The sequence below is a fragment of the Equus caballus genome, chromosome 11 (assembly GCF_041296265.1).
Source record: "Equus caballus isolate H_3958 breed thoroughbred chromosome 11, TB-T2T, whole genome shotgun sequence".
Taxonomy (NCBI): Eukaryota; Metazoa; Chordata; class Mammalia; order Perissodactyla; family Equidae; genus Equus; species Equus caballus.
The window spans coordinates 46,519,531-46,539,244 of NC_091694.1; the positions used below are offsets into that span (position 1 = coordinate 46,519,531).

At 50.9% G+C, this 19,714-nt stretch overlaps 1 protein-coding gene across 48 annotated transcripts in view; it reads left to right on the forward strand.

Annotated features, from left to right (window-relative positions):
* RAP1GAP2 (RAP1 GTPase activating protein 2) overlaps positions 1–19,714 on the forward strand; it is a 211,614-nt gene that overhangs the window by 93,651 nt on the left and 98,249 nt on the right. For all 48 annotated transcript variants that reach the window (XR_011423419.1, XR_011423428.1, XR_011423417.1 and 45 more), the window contains one exon: positions 17,190–17,274. Coding sequence is in view for 32 of the 48 variants with exons in the window: in XM_023653248.2 (XP_023509016.1) it covers positions 17,190–17,274 (85 nt within the window). In the remaining 16 variants the exon portion in view is untranslated. The remainder of the gene's footprint in view (positions 1–17,189; positions 17,275–19,714) is intronic.

Consider the following 19,714-nt stretch of genomic DNA (forward strand, 5'->3'; position numbering starts at 1 on the left):
CGTAATGCACTGGAGGATTTGGGTGAGGGAAGCGGGGGCTCAAGCATGACTTCTTCACATCATATCCCTAGTGGCTGGCACTCTGCTGGCACATAGTGGGTGCTTTATACTTGCTGAATGAATGCCAGATTCCCGAGGAGGAGAAATGGGGACTTTGAAGCTCTCTGTGCTCTTACTGAGGGCCCCTCCCATGACTGCTCCCTCATAGAGCCCTCTGTCTTGGAGGAGTGGGGTAAGGAGGCCTGTCAGCCCCTCTTCTGAGGACGGGAGTATGGTAAGGTGGGGGTTGGCAGCAGAACAGCGGGACCACCTCCATCTTTTCTTCATTTCAAAGTCTCCAGACCCAGGAGACCATGTGGGTGGGGCTAGGGAGCTGGAGAGAATGGCCTTTCGGGTGAAGGTCTGAACCGGTGGGGGCAGTCGAGGGCTGAGCTGGCAGCTCTGAGGGCAGCAAAGCCTTTTCTGAGCTCCCCAGGCGTGGGGTAAAAGCATTTCCTCTGTGCAGATGGGCCTGGGACCCTGAGACGCCATATGTGACACCTGGCACCACCCCCGCTGCTCCTCCAGGGGACGCCCAGGGGGCGAGACTCAGAGGTTTCCTCCACTCTTGACACTTCCGTCGGGGTTCTGGGAGGACCCAGAAGGACCTGGCCCAGCCCTGTGTGTGGTTCCATTGTGGTTCCTGCCGCAGGCCTCTGTTCTGGGGACCTCCTGGCCTGCTGTGGCTTCTCCGGCTCCACGGCCTTTTAACTGATGGATTTTGGCCTTGATGGGGAGGGAAGTGTCTTCCATCTAAAAGCTTCCCAAAGCTTCCATTTTCTCCCCTCTCTCTCTACCCTGTCTTTCCTCTCTTTTCTCTCTCCCTGTTCGTCCTCTGCCTGTTTTCTCCCCATGGCCCTGACCCCCCGTTCTGTAAATCTGTAAAACAAACACATTGAAAAAAAATCTCATTTACGTATTTCATCTGCAGCTCGAGCAGGATAAAGCTGCTGCCTCCCTTGTGAGTTGGCTTTTGAGCTTTGCGCATCAGCCGGCTCTGTTCCTGCGGCCCAGGGCCATTGGTGGAGAATCCCAGGGAACTTCCGTGTGGCCCGGGGCCTTATCAGCCAGGCCTCAGAGGCTCTGACCCAGATAGGAGGGTGGGTGGCCCTTTCTCTCTACTCTCTGCCTACCTTCTGGTCCGGAGAGGGACCCAGAAAGGACAGCAGGGGACTAGGAGATGTCAGCCAGCCTTTGAGCAGTTGCAAAGCTAGACGAGGTACCGCATCACCTCCATCTGTGTGGACCGTGGGCTCCTTGGTGAGTCAACCTCTGCCTGCTCTCTTCTCCCCAGGGAGGGCGTGGGACCACAGGGAGGATTTGCTGGGGGCCATCTCCACCCGGTGGCCTGTTGTGTTCCTGGCCTAACAGACCCAGGAGAACCATGCAAAAGCACCAGGTGCTACCCCAACAAGGACATGGCTGTGTCCTTTGCTTGGCTGGACAGGAATTTACTGTTCAGCATTGTTGAAGGTGCGGGAGGATGTAAGGAGCAGGGGGTCCTTGGAAGCTCGGAATTTGCACCGCAGCTGAAAACCCTCCTGACATGATGGGACCCTGATGGAGCAGGGAAAACTAAGTGCACTGAATTCCCTGCTTTGCTGTGGGGCTGAGAGAATGCGGGCAGGCAGCGGTGGGAGAGATCAGAGGGGCTGCAGCCAGCCTTTCATTCATTCTTTCCTCGTTCATCCACTCATTCAGCCCCTACATAAGCGGGATAGCTCAGAACACAGATCTTGCAGTCAGAATTCTTGAGCTTGAGTTCAGTTCCTCCACTAACTAGTGTTTCCTTTAGCAAATCATTTAGCTGACTCATCTATATATAGGGTGAAAACATACCCCTTGTCCTGATCATCTTCACAGAATTGTGCTTGACAGAGAAGGTGATGATAAATGTCATTAGTGCACATTGTTATATGGATGTAAGGTCTTAGTAAGTCTTAACAGACATTTTTGGGGGGCCTATAGCGTGTGAATGCTGCCCTGGGCCCTGTGGGCTGTACGGAGATGGCTAAGACAGTCTCTGTCTCCAGAGCACTATAGCCTCGCCTGCAGAGAGACACGTTTCTTGGAGGATCTGGCTGGAAGGTTCTCATCATGCTTTCTCATGGGGCACTGACCCAACATAGCCCTCCAGCTCTTCAGTTCATTCAACATATAGTTACTGAGTACCCCCAGGAGCCAGGCGCTGTGCAGGGGCACGCTGGAGGCCAGCGAAGGGCCTGGGTGTCCCACCGAGTCTTGAAGCTGTGCCGGCTCCTCCAGTGGAAAGAGGCTCCATGTCCTCACCCTTGGTTTCTCCTCCTGTCCTGTCACACGCACTAAGTTCTGAGTCCAGGGGCTTGAGCAGCCCCTACTTATTGGATGGTTTTCTGGCTGGCCTAGGAGTGGCCTTGTCCTGTCACTGTGTGGTCTGGCCACCTGGGGCCTGGAGTAGATCTTGGAAGGTATGACAGAGGCCCTAGGCAGGGACGCTTGGTTCTCAGTGGTCCCAGCTGCCTGTCGAGGCCCACTTCATGCCTCCTGGGGAGAACAATACTGTGTTCATGGTCAGGCCCTTCCAGCATTGTTGATGTTGATGCATCATCTTGTCACTTAAGTGACCAGGGCAGCTGGAAGCGATTCAGCAGGAAGACCAAAGCAGCAGCCTTTCCTCAGCCCTCATTCTCTGCGGCAGGTGCTGGGTCTGCTCCCTGGGGCCTCGTGTGCTCTGGTTTGATGGGTTGCATCAGCAGAACAGAAGGCACACATGGCAAGCTTCTCTCCACACCCCGGCCACTCCGTTAGATGCCTCTGGATTGTCCGGATTTCTTTCCCAATGAATATGTATTGATATTTACAATGAAAATGTAGAAATCAGAAATAGAAGGATGGTCTCTCACTTAGCAGTGTTCTTTGAAACAATCCAGAATGGATTATCTGTATTTGAAAGGATATTTTTGCAGGCACTTAGCAAATGAAAAACAATTTTCTCTTAAACAAAAAAATAGTCATCTCAGGTCATTTTCCCAAGCAGCATTGCTTTTGGACCTTGGGTTGGTGTAGGAGGGAACCCCCAAGGCTCTTGAACTACACTTTCCTCAACAGAGGGTTTAATGAATGATCCTGGTGCCTCAGCTGCCACCTCTCGGAGGCCAGGGCTGCTGGGGTGGCAGCTGGAACGATGCCTAGGGCTCCAAAGCAGGAGTTCGACAAAGGGGGGCCATCTAGAACTTGCCCTTCAGGGTCCCTTAGAGTGCCGGCTTTGCCCCCTACTTACTTGCTGTGGGACCTTCTACAAGTCGTATAACCTTTCCGAGCCTTAGTTTCTTCATCTGTAAAGTAAGAGAATAATTCTGTCTACCTCATACTGTTGTTGAGGAGATTAAATGAAATAATGCATGTAAAGAGCTTTGCATAGTGCTAAATAAATATTAGCTGGTGTGAGGATGAGGATGAGGATGAAGGATACTTCTATTATTTCTACTATGATGACCAGGGGTGTAATCCAAGGTCAGGAGCAGAATCAGTTCCCAGGAGATGACATGAGCTTGGTGACAGATGAAACTGGTAGGGAATGGGTTGTCTCTGTCTCAGACTCTCGAGCAGGGAGTCGAGGTCTGTCAAAGCAACAACAGAGAATGGATCAAATTGCAGTGGTGATGGCAGCAGCCTGCTCATGCTGCTCTAACTTAGTCTTGTAGCTCCAAGGGTCTATGAGTAGCTCCAAGGGTCTATGAGTAGCTCCAAGGGTCTATGAGTAGCTCCAAGGGTCTATGAGCCCCCCACTGCTTATTCATTCTCTGGTTCATTCAGTACCAGCCACTATGTTGGGGACTGGGCTGGCAGGCAGAGTGCATGTTAGAACCAGAGAAGGGGCCAGACAGGGGTGGCTCATCAAGGCCCTCTGTTCTCACTGAGTTGGGAGGTGCGCCTGGCCAGGGGCATGGGTTTCTGCTCATCACTTGGAGATCTTGGTTATCCAGAGGTGCTCCAGGCTGCCAAGCCCTTTTTCCGAAACTTCTAGCCACAGAATAGTGCAAGGGTCATGCCCAGACTCCAGTGTGCCCCTGGAGGCTCTCATAGTTATCTGTTCCTTCTTTTCCTAATGTCCACAAGGAGGAAGCCAGTGCCAGGAGGAGGCAAGAGTTTTGATGTCACTGGGTTTGGTTCGTATGCATTAGGTTTTGTAGGTTGGGTAAGAGCGTGTTGGTGAGATGAGATCGCAGCCCTGCTCCCTGTGGCCTGAGTCAGCTACTCTTGGTTGCTTGGCTGCAGGTGGACTCCCTTGCCCTGGACTTTTATCTCCCAGTGATGCAAGAATGAGGATGGGCCATGTGCCCTGTCTCAGTACTGGAAACCACCTCCAAGTGTTTGTCTTTCTGATGAGTGAAACTTTCACAGATAGGGAATAACATTATTAAGTGAAAAGACCAGATGTGTGTACCTTGAAATGCTATGGTCTGTCCCTGCTAAGACTGTCATTTAGTTTGAACCAACGATGAAAATCCCTAATCTGATATGTCACTGAGTAATAACTTACTGAGAAGAGGTCAGAGTTGAGAGGCACAGTCTTGGAGTGGGGTGAAGTGATGGCTTAGCTGGGAGGCCAGGATGCTCTGTGATAGGGTGACTCCCAATGCCAACAGACTGTGGGGTGGTTTCTTTGCATGGATGGTTTCACACACCCCTTGTGCTGGGCACTAGGAGGTGGGGAGCCCTCTCTCCTAGGGTTAACTAGGAATTCAGCCAAGACCTGGGACCACTAAGCTGTGTGTCCTCCCAGTAGCACCATTTTTGGTTCAATTTAATAGTTAATGTTTACTTATTATGACTGCGTAAGTATTGTTTATTGTTGAGCCCAGGAGGGTGCTATAATTATGTTTCCTTACTTGTATAACCTTTTATTTTTCCTGGAGTTAATGATTAACTCATGTTTCCCCCATTAGCATAGTTTTCTATGTACCTATGTTTATTTTTCTAGTTTACTAGTTTTATTTATTCTACTATAATTCCTTGAATAGTTGTTTTTCTCCCACCAAAAGCTTGCACCCATTAAATATCCTATCAATTCTATTCTTTCCACGAGGAGACCTCACTTCTAGAGCCCTCTATCCTCTAATAGATGGTTGCTTTTTAATAGTAGCCTTGCAAGAAAGGATGCAAGGGAGTACATTTTTTTGAGCTCTTACATATTTCAGAATGTTTTTATTCTGTTCTCACACGTGGTTGATAGTTTGCCTGAGTATAAAATGTTAGGTTGAAAATAATTTTCCTTCCGATTTTTGAAGGTATTACATCATCGACTAGTAGATTCTAGAGCTGCTGTTGAAAAGTCTGATGATGCGCTGATTTACATTCCTTCGCATATGGTGTGTATTTATATTTTCTCTCTGGAGTTGTTGAAGATGGTTCATTTACCCAGGTCTTCCGAAATTTCCTGACAATGTTTGGGGTGCGTCTTTTGTCATTCACTCTGCTGGGTACTTGGTGGACCCAGAGACTCAGGTCCTTCCTTCAGTTCTGGGAAGTGTTCTTGTGCTGATTCTCTATAATTTGCTTCTGTTATGGGGAAACATATACTCAAACATTATGCTCAAATTCTGTGCGTTAGGATTTCAGGTGGGGTGCGTTGGAGACGGATGACTTACCTCTGCTTCACAATGTCTGAGACCTCATCTTGGGTGGCTCATGTGGCTGGAGATGCCTTGGGTGTTCAGCTGGGGCTGTATGTCTGGGTCCTTGGCTCTGGCCTAGTTCCTAGGTTCTTCTCATGGCATCTGCTGGACTGAAATGTCCAAGATAGTTTCTTCGCTTGCATGGACTGGGATGTCTGGAACATCTAGGAGTTGGCTGGATATCTCTTTCCATATGGTAGCCACAACATGGCAATCTCAGGATAGTCAGACTTCTTACATACTGGCTTGCTTTGCCTAGAGCAAATGTTCCTAGAGATCAAGGTGGAAGCTTCAAGGGTTCCCATGACTCAGCCTTGGAAGTTAAGTGATGTTACTCTGTCTCATTCTATTGGTCAAAACTGAGTTACAGGGCTAGTCCAGATTCAAAGCAAGGGAGGGGTACAAGGGATCAATACCAAGAGACGAGCTCATTGGGGAGCCAACTTGGAGACTAGTTACCACAACTTACCACTCTCTTCTCTGTTACCTCTTTCTGGAAATTTCATTGGTCAGATATTGGATCCTCTGATGTGTTTATCTTTTCTCTTTCATATTCCATGTCTTTGTCTTTTTGTCTTACTTTTTTGGGAGACTTCCTCAACTTAGTCTTCCAGTCATATTTCTCTTTTTTAAGATCTCTTTCTTTTCTGATCATTCCATTTTTATAGCATTCTCTCCTTGGGTCATGAATACAAAATCTTGTCCTGTCTCTCTGAGGATATTACTTTATGGTATTTTTTGAAGTCTCTATTGGTTCCTTGCGTTGTCTGTTTCCTTCAGGTTCCTGTTGATTGTTTTGACATCTCTCTATCGTGTTGGAGCCTTTCTTCAAACGTCTGGCCATCCTTGGCTGTCTCCCTGTACCCAAGAGTGAGGCACTAGGAAGTGGATTGGCAGCTCTGTGCGCTTGGGCTGGTGTGCCACCTGGGGGCTTCCACGCAGGGTGATGATCAGGTAGCAAGCTGCCCTTTCCAATGGAGGAACCCAGATATTGTCTTTTCTCAGGGATTGTTCAGTTTCTCATGGTGGTGGGGGTTGGGGGGGTCACCTGGCTGTTGAGAAAGTGACCTGAGGTTGGTGGGGGATATAAAGGCTCAGTGTCTCAAGTATCAAACACTCCCCCAGGTCGTGCATCCCTGGTCCGTCTTCCAGACACCTCTAATCCCTTGGAGGATGAATTTTCCTTTTCCATTACACTTGTTCTTGTCAGTTCACACTTTTTAAAAAACTATTATTTTAAGAGGCTTCAGAAGAAGCAAAATCAATGCATGTAATCAGTCTGATATGTTCATCATGGAAGTCTCAACAGGCTTACCACTATATCTGTCTCTATCTCTATCTCTAAATCCCTATCCATATCTATCTCTCCTAAGGGAAGTCAGAGAGAACTACTTAAAAATTATTTTTTATTGTGATACATGTCATACATCCAAACTCAATCATAAAATAAGCACCCACATACTTGCCATCCAGGTCAAGAAATACTAACAGGCTGGGAAAATGCTGATATTTTGTGCCTTCGTGACTCCATGGTTTTGTGATTTGGATTCTGAAGCTGCCTTTGCCATGACCTTGTGAGCTGGCTGCCTTTGCCGTGACCGTGATGTAGCTCCCTCAACTGAGGCCAGGCAGTGCCAAGCAGAACCGCTGACCACGTGAGGGAAGCTGCTCCCTCAGCAGTTTCCAAGTGATGCAGCGCATTAGGGCTAGGTGACACGCGCACGTAGTTTATTTCCTTAGTGCTGGTGAAATGGAGCCTCTGGTCCAGTGGGGTGACTTTCCCGCCACTGCCTCCTTGGCACTTGCCCCTCCCTCTGCTTCCATACTCCATCTGGGAGTGTCCTCCCTCTCACCTCTCCTTTCCTGCCCTGCCGAGGGCTCCTGTTCCTTTTTGCTTTTTCATCCCCACCTGTTCTCCCTGGGGACCTTTCCTCGCATGGCCTCAGCCTCCACTCTGTTCTTCTTACACCTGTCTCTCTGTTTAGGCTTCAGTTCTTTTCTGATCCCACCTGGGTATCCCAGGGGCTCCTGACTTGCACCGTGTCCAGAATGAATGCTTTATCATCTGCCTCTTGCAAACCCGGTTCTCCTCCTCAGTCTGTGTTGTGGTTGAAGCATCAGTCATTGAGTTATCTGAAACCCAAGTCTTCACGTTTTTAGCTCTCTCTTCCTCCTTTACTCTGTCACCAAGCATTTTTAATTTTGCCTCTGAAATGCCTTATGGATCAGACCCTTTAGTTTCATTTCTATGGCCATAAGAAGAGTGGAGCCCCTCCCATGCCATCCTCTTCCCTTCTGGTCACTCTGTGGGAGCAAAGCCCTGCAGGTCAGCTGTGCCCTGCCTTCGAAATCTGCCTCTCCCCTTTGCCCACGAAATAGAGTTCAGGTTGCTCACTGCGTGTTTCCCGAACTTCAGCCGTGAGCAATCCACCTTCACTGTTTCTGTCATGTCTGTGTTCCACCTGTATTCGTTACTTAATGGTTTCCTTTAACTGGCTCAGTTTTTAAAACTTGAATGAACTTGTTTTAGAAGCAACATTATGTCACTACCATAAAAGGAGAATCGGGGTGGGCTGCCACAATAGGAGGTCACCATAAAGGATCAATAAATAACTGTTACAATAAAGACCACTCCAGATCACCTCAGGTGCCAGCATGGAGGTGTGCACCCTGCTCCAGGAGAGTGTGCTGCGGACGCTCTTCTCCTGTTCCTCCCCATTTTGCAGCCCAGTGGTTAACATCGTGGACTGTGGAGCCAGACTGCCTGGTCCAAGCTTTGCTCTCCTCCTTTCCAGCTGTGGGAACTTGGGCAAGTAACTTAACCTCTCTGAGTCTCAGTTTCCCCATCTGTAAAGTGAGGTTAGTGATATTTCCTGCAAAGAGGTGTTGTGAGTATTGAATGAGAAAGGATATGTGGATCACTTCAGACAGGATGTAGTTCATGATCAACCCTGAGGACTGTTGGCTAATTTCACTTTTCCTGTTTTTTTTTTTTGCTGGGGAAGATTCACCCTGAGCTAACATCTGTTGCCAGTCTTTCTCTTTTTGCTTCAGGAAGATTAGCCCTGAGCTAACATCTGTGCCACTCTTCCTCTATTTTGTATGTGGGTCACCACCACAGCATGGCTGATGAGTGGTGTAGGTCCACTCCCAGGATCCATACCTGCTAATGTGGGCCGCCAAAGCAGAGTGCACCAAACTTAACCCCCAGGCCACGGGGCCAGCCCCCTCACTTTTCCTTTTTGAGGGCCTGCTAAGTGCCAGGGATGTGTTTTCTCCAGGTCTAGCTCAGCTGTCACCTGCTCTGTGATACCTTAGCTGATCTCCCAGGGAGGCCTGGCTCTCCCTTCTCTATGTCCCCACGGCACTTTATTCTGTATCTGTTTTAACCCATAGCCTACAGTTAACACTTGGCAAATGGGTCTTTCATGTGGGCGTGCTGGGCCTGCTGGAGGGTTTTTGCATTTCCCCTTCTCCCGCCTGGATCATCTTCTCAGATGCTTGTAAATAATCCAGGGTCACCGCCCATGCTGAGACACGCAGCCCACCCTTGATCTCCAAGAACTTGAGCTTAAAGGACGTGAGACAGTGCGGGCCAGCATCCTCTCTTCATATCCTGCTGGGGTGCGCAGGCCAGGGGAGCTGGCTTTCTCACTGTGTTGGAAAAGGGCTGTGGAATTGGAGTCGGAGATCTTGGGGTCGAGGCCCAACTCTCGAATTTTCTGACCCTGTGACCCTCAGACCCATGCTGAATCCCTCATAATCTCCTCTTATTCGTGTGTGAACCAAACAGCATCAGACGGTTCTAAAAGATGTCTGTCTGGTAAAGGCTTATTTCTTGGGAGTGTGGAGATTTGCCCGTGTGAGTAGGGTGGTCCATCAGCTCTGAGATGTAAGGTGGGAGGAGGCTATTGTCTCCAACCAGGGGCCGTGGCTGGATCTCCGTGCTGGTTTGCCCTGTCATGTCCTGCTCCTCTTGGCTCCTGTGGTTTCTCCTGCCCCTGGCCTAGTTTAGGGATTCAGGGTTCTCCTGGGAAGTGCCATCCTTACCCAAGCCATCAGAGAGAAGCTAGCATGTCCTTCGAGGCTGCAGGCACCTAGAATCGCCCAGGCCGCCTTGTGGTCTTGCATGCAGCCACATCTCACGGCCAAGGGTGTGGCCTGTGGCAGAGTCGCACCTGGTACACCTCCAGGGCAGCCCTGGCCTCTGCCATCAGTTCATCCCTTAAGGGGGGTGTGTAGACCCCTGAGGGCCCCTCCTCCACTTTCCCCTCATGCAGGGCCCTGGTACTCATGCTTTATAAATGTTGGTCCATAAACCACCTGTGCTTCCTGATGCTTCTCCCCGAGACATGCCCTGCTCACCTCCCGCTGTGCTGAGGTGATTTGGGATCTGTGCCTCTTCTCTGGAGAACAGGAGAGAGGCTTGCTGTGGGGTTTGGGCAACTCCCTCTGCCTCTCTGGGCCTTGGCGTCCTTGTCTGTGTGAGTAGGCTGTTGGATGGCATCTAGTGGTTTCTCCCAGGGCTGCTGGTCTCTGTCCGTGAACTCTGGGATTGGGTGGGCATGGTGAGGGTGAGGGTTGCTGTTTTGCATTCCCTGGGGAATTTTGAATCATTAAAGGTCCAGAGTTGACTCTCTGGGATCCTCTTAGAGTATGCACGGGGATGGGATGTGACACCAAAGTCAACCCTGCCAGGTGCTATCAGGTGACCAACACCTACTCCTTCCCAAGCGGCTCTCCAGGGTGGCATTGGGATTCCCTCCCTTCACCTGTCAGAGCCTCTCATTCCTGAATCCTGTGCCCCTCTTCCCTCCTTCCACCCCCACTGCCAGCTCTCCTGGTCTCATGTCCTTCCACTTCCACATCGGCCCCAACACTGGAGGGACATTAATGCCCTCCCTTCCATGTCTGTCCCCTGGGGGTTTGGAATCAAGCCATGTGCACGTACCCAGGACCTGGTGGCTCACATGCAGCAGCTGGGCTCTCCTGTCCCTGCGTCCAGGCTTACAGTCCAAAGTATGTGGGCACGTGAGTTCCCCCAGATTGAGGACATCCCTGCCTCCCTTCTGCCCTCCTACTGGCTTTCTGCCTTGGCCCCCCACCATGCCCTCTCCCTCCAGTTCATTTGACTGCAGCTTTGGCAACAATGACGACCAGGTACTGTGTTTTTGTGGGGTACTAGGCACTGTGCTAAGTGCTATACAGGGTCTGTTCAAACCACCCAGGGAGGTGAGCATTATTATACCGTTTTACAGACGAGGAAGCTGAGGCTCAGGGAGGTGAGGTAGCCCGACCAGGGTCACATAGTTGACCAGGGTGGTGCTGGAATTCAAATCCAGGCCTGTTGGACCATAAAGCCAGTGCTTTTGATCCTCTGTACTCACTGCCCACCCACCTCCCTTGAGGCTGGAGCCTGGCCCTCTTTCCAGCCTGCAGCCAGGCTGGCCTGCCATGTGTGGACGGAACTTTTTGAACGTTGTTTCCCAGCCACAGGGATGCCCCAACTCTGCTGGCTGCTAGAATGAGGGCTCTGTGATTGCGCTGCCAGCCTTGGGTCTCTGTAGACAGCAAGACGGACTCCTCTGGGCATGGATGGAACTTCAGCCCCCACCCAGCCTGGTCCCTGCCAGATCCTCCCCTGGCCTGGCTTGCCCAGTGACCACACATTCTCTGCCAACGTGAAAACTGTCTAAGACTCTAGTCACATTGAGGAGTTGAGCATAATTTTCCAAGTCCTGTGCGGGGAACAGGAGATGAGTGTTAGCTTGCCCCCTCTGCAGAAGGGAAGCCAGAGGTATGAAGACTTTGACGGTCCAGCTTGTCAGGGATGGAGCCAGCTAGAGCTACTCCTGGCCGCTAGTGCCCTCTTTCTCACATCGTGTCTGCTATTGATGGTGATTTCTCTTGAAGATTTTTATTTTACCTTATATTTTGTTTCATTATGTTGTTTTCTATCATTTATGGTCTAGTTGGTTACATAGGATGTGAAAATGTGAAAAGTTGGAACTCTAAAAATCTCTCCAAATGAATGATTGTGCTGTAAGTACTTAAGAGTGTTGGGAGGGGGTAAGAAAGGGGTTACTTTCTTTTTTTTAATTTTTAAGCTTAGTTATTTATTTTTATTGTGATATAATTGACACATACAGTGTTGTTTTCAGCAGCTGCAAGTGATAAGGAAACCCTACTCAGCATCTTAAGCACGGCCATAAGGCGAGAACTTGCACACAGCCTGGGCCCTGGGGCCACCAAAAGGCACCCAGAGAAGAAATTAAGCAGCAGGAATGACAGCTCTGGGGCCCTTTCAGCCTCTTCTTTCTTGTTCCTTTTAAACAATTGAGAGAGAATTTATATACCGTAAAATTCACCCTTTTAAAGTATATAAATCAGTGGTTTTTAGGATATTCACAAAGTTGTGCACATCACCGCCATGTAGTTCCAGAACAATTTTTATCACATCCGAAAGAAACTCTGTACCCATTAGCAGTCACTCCCCACCCCCCGCTCCTCCCAGCCCCTGGAAACCATTAATCTACTTTCTATCTCTGTGTTTGCGTTTGCCTATTCTGGACATTTCATATGAGTGGAATCATACGATATGTGGCCTTTTGTGTCTGGCTTCTTTTACTTAGCTTGATGTTTTCGAGGTTTATCCATGTCGTGGCATATATCAGTACTCCATTTGTTTTTATGGCTGAATAATATTCCATGTGTGGATAGACCACACTTTGTTCATCCATTCATTGATTGATTGACACTTGGGTTGTTCCCACTTTTTGGCTGTTGCGAATAATGTTTCTCATTCCTTTCGGTTTGGTTGTCCTGAGAAGCTCTTTGCAGCGGCCAGCTGTCTGCATTTCCCTAGCTTGGCTATTTGGAAAGCAAGAGAAAGTAGAGCTGAGCGTGGTGGGCTGGCTGGGCAGCTGGTGTGGTGGGAGAAGCAGAAAATGGGAGTTTGAAGGGCGGGGAGAACACTCTGCCAGAGCGAGGCCTTAGACCTGGCCCCAGAGCCATCTGCTGATGGGGGGTATGTTTCCTGTTGTTGATTATTAACCGATGGTTATGGTCCTGAGAGTAGATCCCCGGGGCTAGAACTGGTGCTTATCTGAGATGCCAGAAATGTTTTCAAGGACATTTAAAGAGCCCTGAATCCTTGCTTCTCTCTCTCTACTTGGAGATCAGATCACCATTTTATAAATTATAACAATAATAAAGACGATTATAATAATAATAATGGTCTACATTTGTATAGGACTTTATGTTTTATTTCACATCCATTATGTTTAATTCCTCAGAAAATTATCACCCCCATTTTTGCAGATGAAGGACCTGGGACTCACAGGGGCGAGGTGACTTAACCAGTGTCACACAGCAGGGTAGCAGTTAGAACCAAACTTGAACGTAGTTTCCTAGTGTAGGGCACTTTCATAGAAATGGGTGAGGGATCATGGCTTCATTGACCTTAAGTGGGGCAGAGACATCTGAGAAGCCAGAGCAGGTGATTTACCCAGATGGGGCTGTTCGCAGGGCACTGGACAGACCCCCAGGGGAGGGCCCCCACACAGCACCCAGGCCTCCAGGGTGCGGACCTGCTCTGGCTTCTCAGCTTCCACTCCAGGCTCGTTGGTCATTTTCTCCTGAGAGTTGCATTTGGCTAAAGCCGGTTAGGATGTCTCCTTGCCTCCCTGAGCCCTCCCCGCTGCCCTGTGCTTCTGGGGAAAGAATCCCGGGCAGAGAAGCTCAGCACCATGCGGTTCTGGGGCAGTCGGGATGCCAAGGGGGTGGCGCCCTCAGGACCCCAGAGGCTGGAGGGAGCTCTCCTGATCTGCCCGTTCACTCCTGCTCTTGCCACCCTTCTCTTTTAGCTGAGTGTAGGATCTTCCTGCTCCCCTCCTCGGCCTTCTCTCCGTCCTCCTTTTCCCCTCCTCTGCCCCCATTACCAACCCCTCCTCTGTGGATCCCTATGTGGGTCTGGGACCCTGCGTCCTTAGAGCTGCATGTGAGCATTAGGCTGGGATGGCTGGAGGGGCAGTTTTTAATCTCAGGGCTATGACGCATGTCAAGAGCACTGTGGGTTTCCAGAAAGTTGTTTCAAAGAACAGTAAGGGTGCTACCTTTGCTAATAATTTATCTTTTGCTTAAAATGAATTAGAGCAGATTCAGTGTTGTCCCTTGATGGGGTCACATTATTCCTCATGTTTGATATGTTTGAGCGAGCGCTGGAACTGCACCCAGCACTGTGCTTCTTACTTTGTCTTATCTCAGCACCAGCCAGTGGCTAGGCCGGGCCTGGCTGTCCTTGGGAGGGTGGCTCGTAAGCGAATGTCGTTGGTTGTGATGCTGAGACAGGACGAGGTTGAGACCCATTGACCACAGTATGGGTGGTGAAGCTGAAGCAGGGATTTCATCCTTCTTGTTTTTGGTCCTCCAATTACAAAGTCAAGGCCAGAACCTGGGTCTGGGCAGTACGTTCATTTCCTAGGGCTGCCGTAACCAGGTGCCATAAACCAGGTGGCTTAAGACAACAGATGCTTATTGTCTCAGTCCTGGAGGCTAGAAGTCCAAGATCCAGGATCAGCAGGGCTGTGCTCCTTCTGAAGGCTCAGGGAAGAATCCTCTGGCCTCTTCTAGCTTCTGCAGTGGCCAGCAATCCTTGATGTTCATTCCTTGGCGTTCTAGCTGCATCACTCCAATCTCTGCCGCCGTTGTCACATGGCTTTCTCCCTGTGTGTGTCTTCACATGACCACCTTCTCCTCTCCTGAGGACACCAGGCATACTCAATTAAAGGGCCACCCTAATGACCTCATCATAATTTGATTATATCTGCAAAGACCCTATTTCCAAATAAAGTCACATTTATAGGTACTGGAGAGTAAGACTTTAACATATCTTGTTGGGGGACGTGATTTGACCCATAACAGGCAGTTAGCTCTTAAATAAGTACCTTTGGCTCCTAGGAGGGAGGGCTGGAGTCGAGAGGAGGGATGATGCAGTGTGGCCCTCCCTTTCCATAGGTGCCACTCCAAGCCATCTGTATACCAAGGCAGGGTAGATTCTAATTTGCGGCCTAGGCCTTGTGTGTGCCCTCGGTTCTGATCTTTTTGAGGCCAGCAGTCATGCCCTCTGCCCATCCTGGCGTTTGCTCTGCAGTCTTAGACAGAGTGCTGGAGCTAGCGTGAGGATGATAGCCACTGGTGCTCATTCCTGCTCCAGCACTTTCCAGGCACCAAGCACCATTCAGGAAATCCTTCTGGCAGAAGATGCCCCGTGCTCCCACTTGATAGTCCTCACCACTCCCTGGAGACTGGTCCTGAGGGCTTATTCCCGTGTCCTGGGAAAACAGGCTGGTGCAGGGGAGCAGGCTCAGTCCAGGGAGCGTTGGGTACAGGGGCCCCTTGCCTCGGACTCAGGGACCTTGGACAATAATGACATCTGCTCTGGTCCCATGGGAGTGGACGTCTTGTGCCTTATGGAGAGAACAGGACAGCATGACTATGTATATATGCGTCCCTTGACCTGCCAGCATTGCCTTCCTCTAGAGTTTTGTTCCTGGAGAGCCAGGGCAGCTATCAGTTAAGTTTGCCCACAAGCCAACTCCAGGGGCCTGGGCCAGAGGTCCTCAGTTAATCCACAGCAGTCCTATGGACTCTGGGTTGGGGGGCCTGCCCCCCCTCCCCTCCCTGCATGCTTTCCCCTACCAGGCTCCCAGCCTCTCTGGGGAGCTGCCCTCATCCTTCTTCACCTTGGGGGGCCCGAGGGTGGTGCTCCCCATCCTTGATCACCCTTCTTCCCTTCCCTTTCCCCCATCATCGCTCTCAGGGGTGCAGGCCCATTGAGGAGGAGCAGTGGATGCTTGGGAGAGTGCAGAGTGGTGGGAGGGGGTGAGCCTGTGCTAGGCTAAGTTCTCTCGGGTCCACAGGAAGATGAAGGCCAGAGCAGGCGGGCTGGACCCCACAATGGTAACCTCTGAGGCCATCAATGGCAGGGGAGGTTGGTGGCTTTGGCTGAGAGGTAGAAGGAGCTGCAGTCGTTCCTTTGTGTGTGAAGGTGTGCATGCACACGCACACGTGCTGAGACTTGGTCCTTTGGTTCTTGCATGAGTCACGGTCTGGATCAGGAGGGAGAGGGCCCCTCCTCCAGCCATCAGAGTGGGACCAAGGTCCAGGAGAAAGAGGGAGGAAGGCAGATGGAGGAGCAGAAAGGGGAGACTGGCAGGATTGAGGTTAATGGGGTCATATGGATCCTCTGCTAAGCCAGATGTTCACGCGGTCTCCTTACCTGGCTGTCTAGGGGACAGTGAGGCGTGGCTGGCTGCAGGGACAGGCTAGACAGGGCCTGCGGCACCTGGCATGGTTTTTGTTAGACTGGGCCTGCCTGGGCTGAGGGAGGCCGGGACAGGACGATGTCTGGGCCCTAAGGCAAGGGCTTCTCTGGAAAGGTGGAGGGCTGGGCTCTCCTGGGAGGGTGGGCTTCTCTCATGAAGGAAGCTTGGCATTGGAGCTGTCACCCCCACTCGCAGGACATGAGCTGCAAAGAAGTAGAGAAGCATTCTCTTGAGGTGGCCGTGGGGATTCTCTGGTCATTTAAGTGGGACCAGGGGTCAGGCTGACTCTGGCTACTTCAAGCTGGGGCTCTGGAGAAGGAGACAGTTGCAAAGCTGGGGCTTTGATGGCTCAGCCTGGTCTTCTTAGGCTCTTTGTACCATTATTCTTGCCTTCCCTCCTGTCCCAGGATAAAGGGACCAGAGTCCCTTGTCTGGGGACTCTCCCAGGTTCTGCCCAGCTGACCCTGTGGTGTAACCATTGCTCTGATGGCTTACCCCACCACAGACATTCTATCTGGTGATTGGACTGCAAACCAGCACCCCCTGGTCACCAACAAGGGCCAGATGGAAAGTGGGGAGTGTGTGAGAACAGCGAACTTGTTGCAATCATGTTGTCATGGTGACACAACTCTGTTTATAGCTGTCTCTCCATGGTCCTAGCCCACATGGACTAAAATAAGTTTTACCTGCAGTTTACACAGCAGGCAGCCCCGTCCTCCCAAGGTCAGCTCTCTGGCCAGGGCATGTGTGCCCGTGCGTGTGTGTGCACGTGTTTGTATAGGGACAAATGAGCCCCAGGGAGGATGAATCACACTCGTTTGCCCCTGTCCTCTTCTCCCAGCCCAGCCTCAGTCCTGTAGTTCTTTAGACTATTCTCAGCCTTCTGCGTGCATCAGAATCACCTGTATGGATTGTTCAAACACAGATTCCTGGGTCCTATCACTGGAGAGTCTGGTGTGCACCTGAGAATGATGCTGCTGGTGCAGGGAGCACGCTTGGAGTAGCTCTGCTTTAGACTTCAGCACATCCCAGCAAAAAAATGTACCCCACTCTAGTTTCCCATAGTGTGTGAGACTGTGCTCTCAAGCCCAGCTGCTCTTACAGGAGAGAGGGGAAGGTGCAGGTGCGCCCTCACTCACCTCTTCTGTGTTCTGTGGCCTCCTCACAGGAAGCAGGAGCTGGCCAACAGCTCGGATGTGACCCTCCCAGACCGGCCGCTGTCCCCTCCTCTCACTGCACCTCCCACCATGAAGGTAAGAGGCTTAGAGTTGGTAAGCGGGGAGGGGCAGTGGGTGGGGAAAGTCTCAAGGCCTTGCTATCACTGTCAGTTTGGCTCCAGGCCCAGCTGCTTCCATCCCAGTGGGCGCCATGGAGTGCCCTGACGTCTCTGGAGGCAGCGTCCACTTAAGCTCACCGGCGCGGGAGGAACGTGTGACTGCGAAACTCAGAGGTGTCGGGGCAGTGAGGAAATAGACTGGGGCCAAATGGGGTTGGCAGCGTGCTTAGTAATTATCGAGAGGCCTTGTGGAGCTTGTTCTGGAACAAGGGGCCCAGGCAAGAGTAGGTGGGGAGACTTCGAATGCAGCTGGGTGCCTTAAGGGACTACTGCCCAGAAGGGCTTCCTGGGGCTGGGGAAGAAGGGGTCCTGTGGGCTCGGACCCTCCTGGGACATGATGCCACTTGCATGCTGGTCTAACTGCCTCTGACTGGTCCTCCTGGGCTGTCCCTGTCATCGCAATTCCTGTAGGAGAGTTGCCCTGGACCTTCTGGGGGCCAGTAGTTCTTTTCCTATTAGCATTTCATTCACAAGTCTCTTTCTGGGAGACCACATCCCAGGACCTCAGGCCTAGGCCTGTCTCATCCCTGGAAAGGAACTGAGGGGTCAGCACCTTCCCCCCACCATGCCCTTCCCCATTCACCCTTCAGTCCCTTTCTGGCACGATGGCCATACACGCCTGAGCTGGCTCTCAGGAAGGACAGACTTTGGTTCAGTCAATGTCCCTGCTTAGGCAGCAATGCACCCCTCTCCCTCCCTCCTTTCCTCAGTTTTGCTGGGTGAGGACTGAGCTCTGAAGAAGTCACCTGCCTCCTGAGTCATCGGAAGGGACATCTAGGCTAGTCCCCATCTCTGACCTTGGCCTCTGCTATGAGGTGACTCATAAGGAAATAATTAGGGCTCTTCCCTGTTGCTCTCTTTTGCACCTCCTCTTCCCTGACCTAATCTGTTGCAAAGTGACACCCACAAAGGAAGGAGATAAAAGCCGTCTTCCCATTATTGTCCCATATTGAATGTCCCCTGTGCAGAGAGCTGTGTGGTATGCACTGACGGGGAAGATCACAGAATGGCGGCCAGAGCCTGCCTGGTTGGATTAGGAGTTCAGGAGTGGGCGGGGTGCAGGGCACACTGAGGACAGCTCTGCTCTCCTCCTGGTGGGGTACTTGGGGGCACTGAAAGCCATACCGCCTTCATCAGCCTAGTCACAGTACTGGCATCTGAACCAGGTGCTGGGGTGGCTTGTTTGCCTGGGGTAATGCTGAGAAGCATGTCACCATTCTGAGTTTCAGCCCCTTAGTCTGCAGAGTTGGGTGTGGGATGCTTGTCTTTATGCTCATGGATGGCGGGAGTTTGCAGGAGAGCTCAGAAAGTCTCCTAGGAGGAGTCACTGAGTTCTCTTGGCAGACTTTACTTGCATGCTCATTTAATTCATTCAATAGCCTGTTTTTATTTGAAGGTTGTATTGGTCAAGACTCTTGGTTGCAAGTGATGGAAACATAACTCACTTTGGCATAAGCATAAAAGGGAATTTGTTACCTTTGTAATGGCAAGTATTGACTCCAAGCATGGCTGCATCCATGAAATTGGTCGCTTTTCATCTCTCTTCTGTATTGGTTTCATTCTTGGTCAAGCTCTGTCTCTGTGGTGGCAGGATGCTGACAGTAGCTCCTACCTGCTAAGTAACTCCAGTGGAAGGAAGGGTATCTCTTCCTCCGTAGTTTTAACAAAGGTCCCAGGGAGGAGGCAGATTAGCCTGGCTTAGGTCACATGTTTTCTCTGAACCAATCATTGTGACCAGAGATGCGGAAGGCTCTCATTGGCCAGACCTGGGTCTCATGTCCACTGCCTAAAGGTAACAACTGAGAGGGAGAGGGGTGGCTTCTCAAAGGAAAATTGAGGTGCTACTCTGAGAAGAAGGGGAAATGGATGCAGGGTAGGCAAGGCCAACAGCTTTCTACTACAAGTGCTGACCATGTGCCAGGCCCAGTGCTGAGTGCGGGGGACCTGGGTACTGACCAAGACGTTATGGTTCCTCTTCTCCTGGAGCTTATAGTCTAGCTTGGGAGACAAAAGTTGGAAAAATAATTTCAAGAATGAGAGATAGACAAGTAGGTGTGATGAATGTTCCAAAGGAGCACGGCATAGCTTGGGGACAACGTAAGGTGTGTGTGGGGGAGTCTAACCTAATCCTGGTGAGGGTCGGGTGGGGCATCTTTGAGGAAATGAGGTTTAAGCTGAACACTGAGAGTTGAACACTTAGGCAAAGGTGCAGTCAGGGTGGAGGAGAGTCTTCTAGATGTTTGCTACTCAAAGTGAGGCCAAGGGACCAGCAACACTTGCATCATTTGGGAGCTCCTTAGAGCTCAGGCCCCACTCTGGCCTACTGCATCAGAATCTGCATTTTACCAACATTCCCA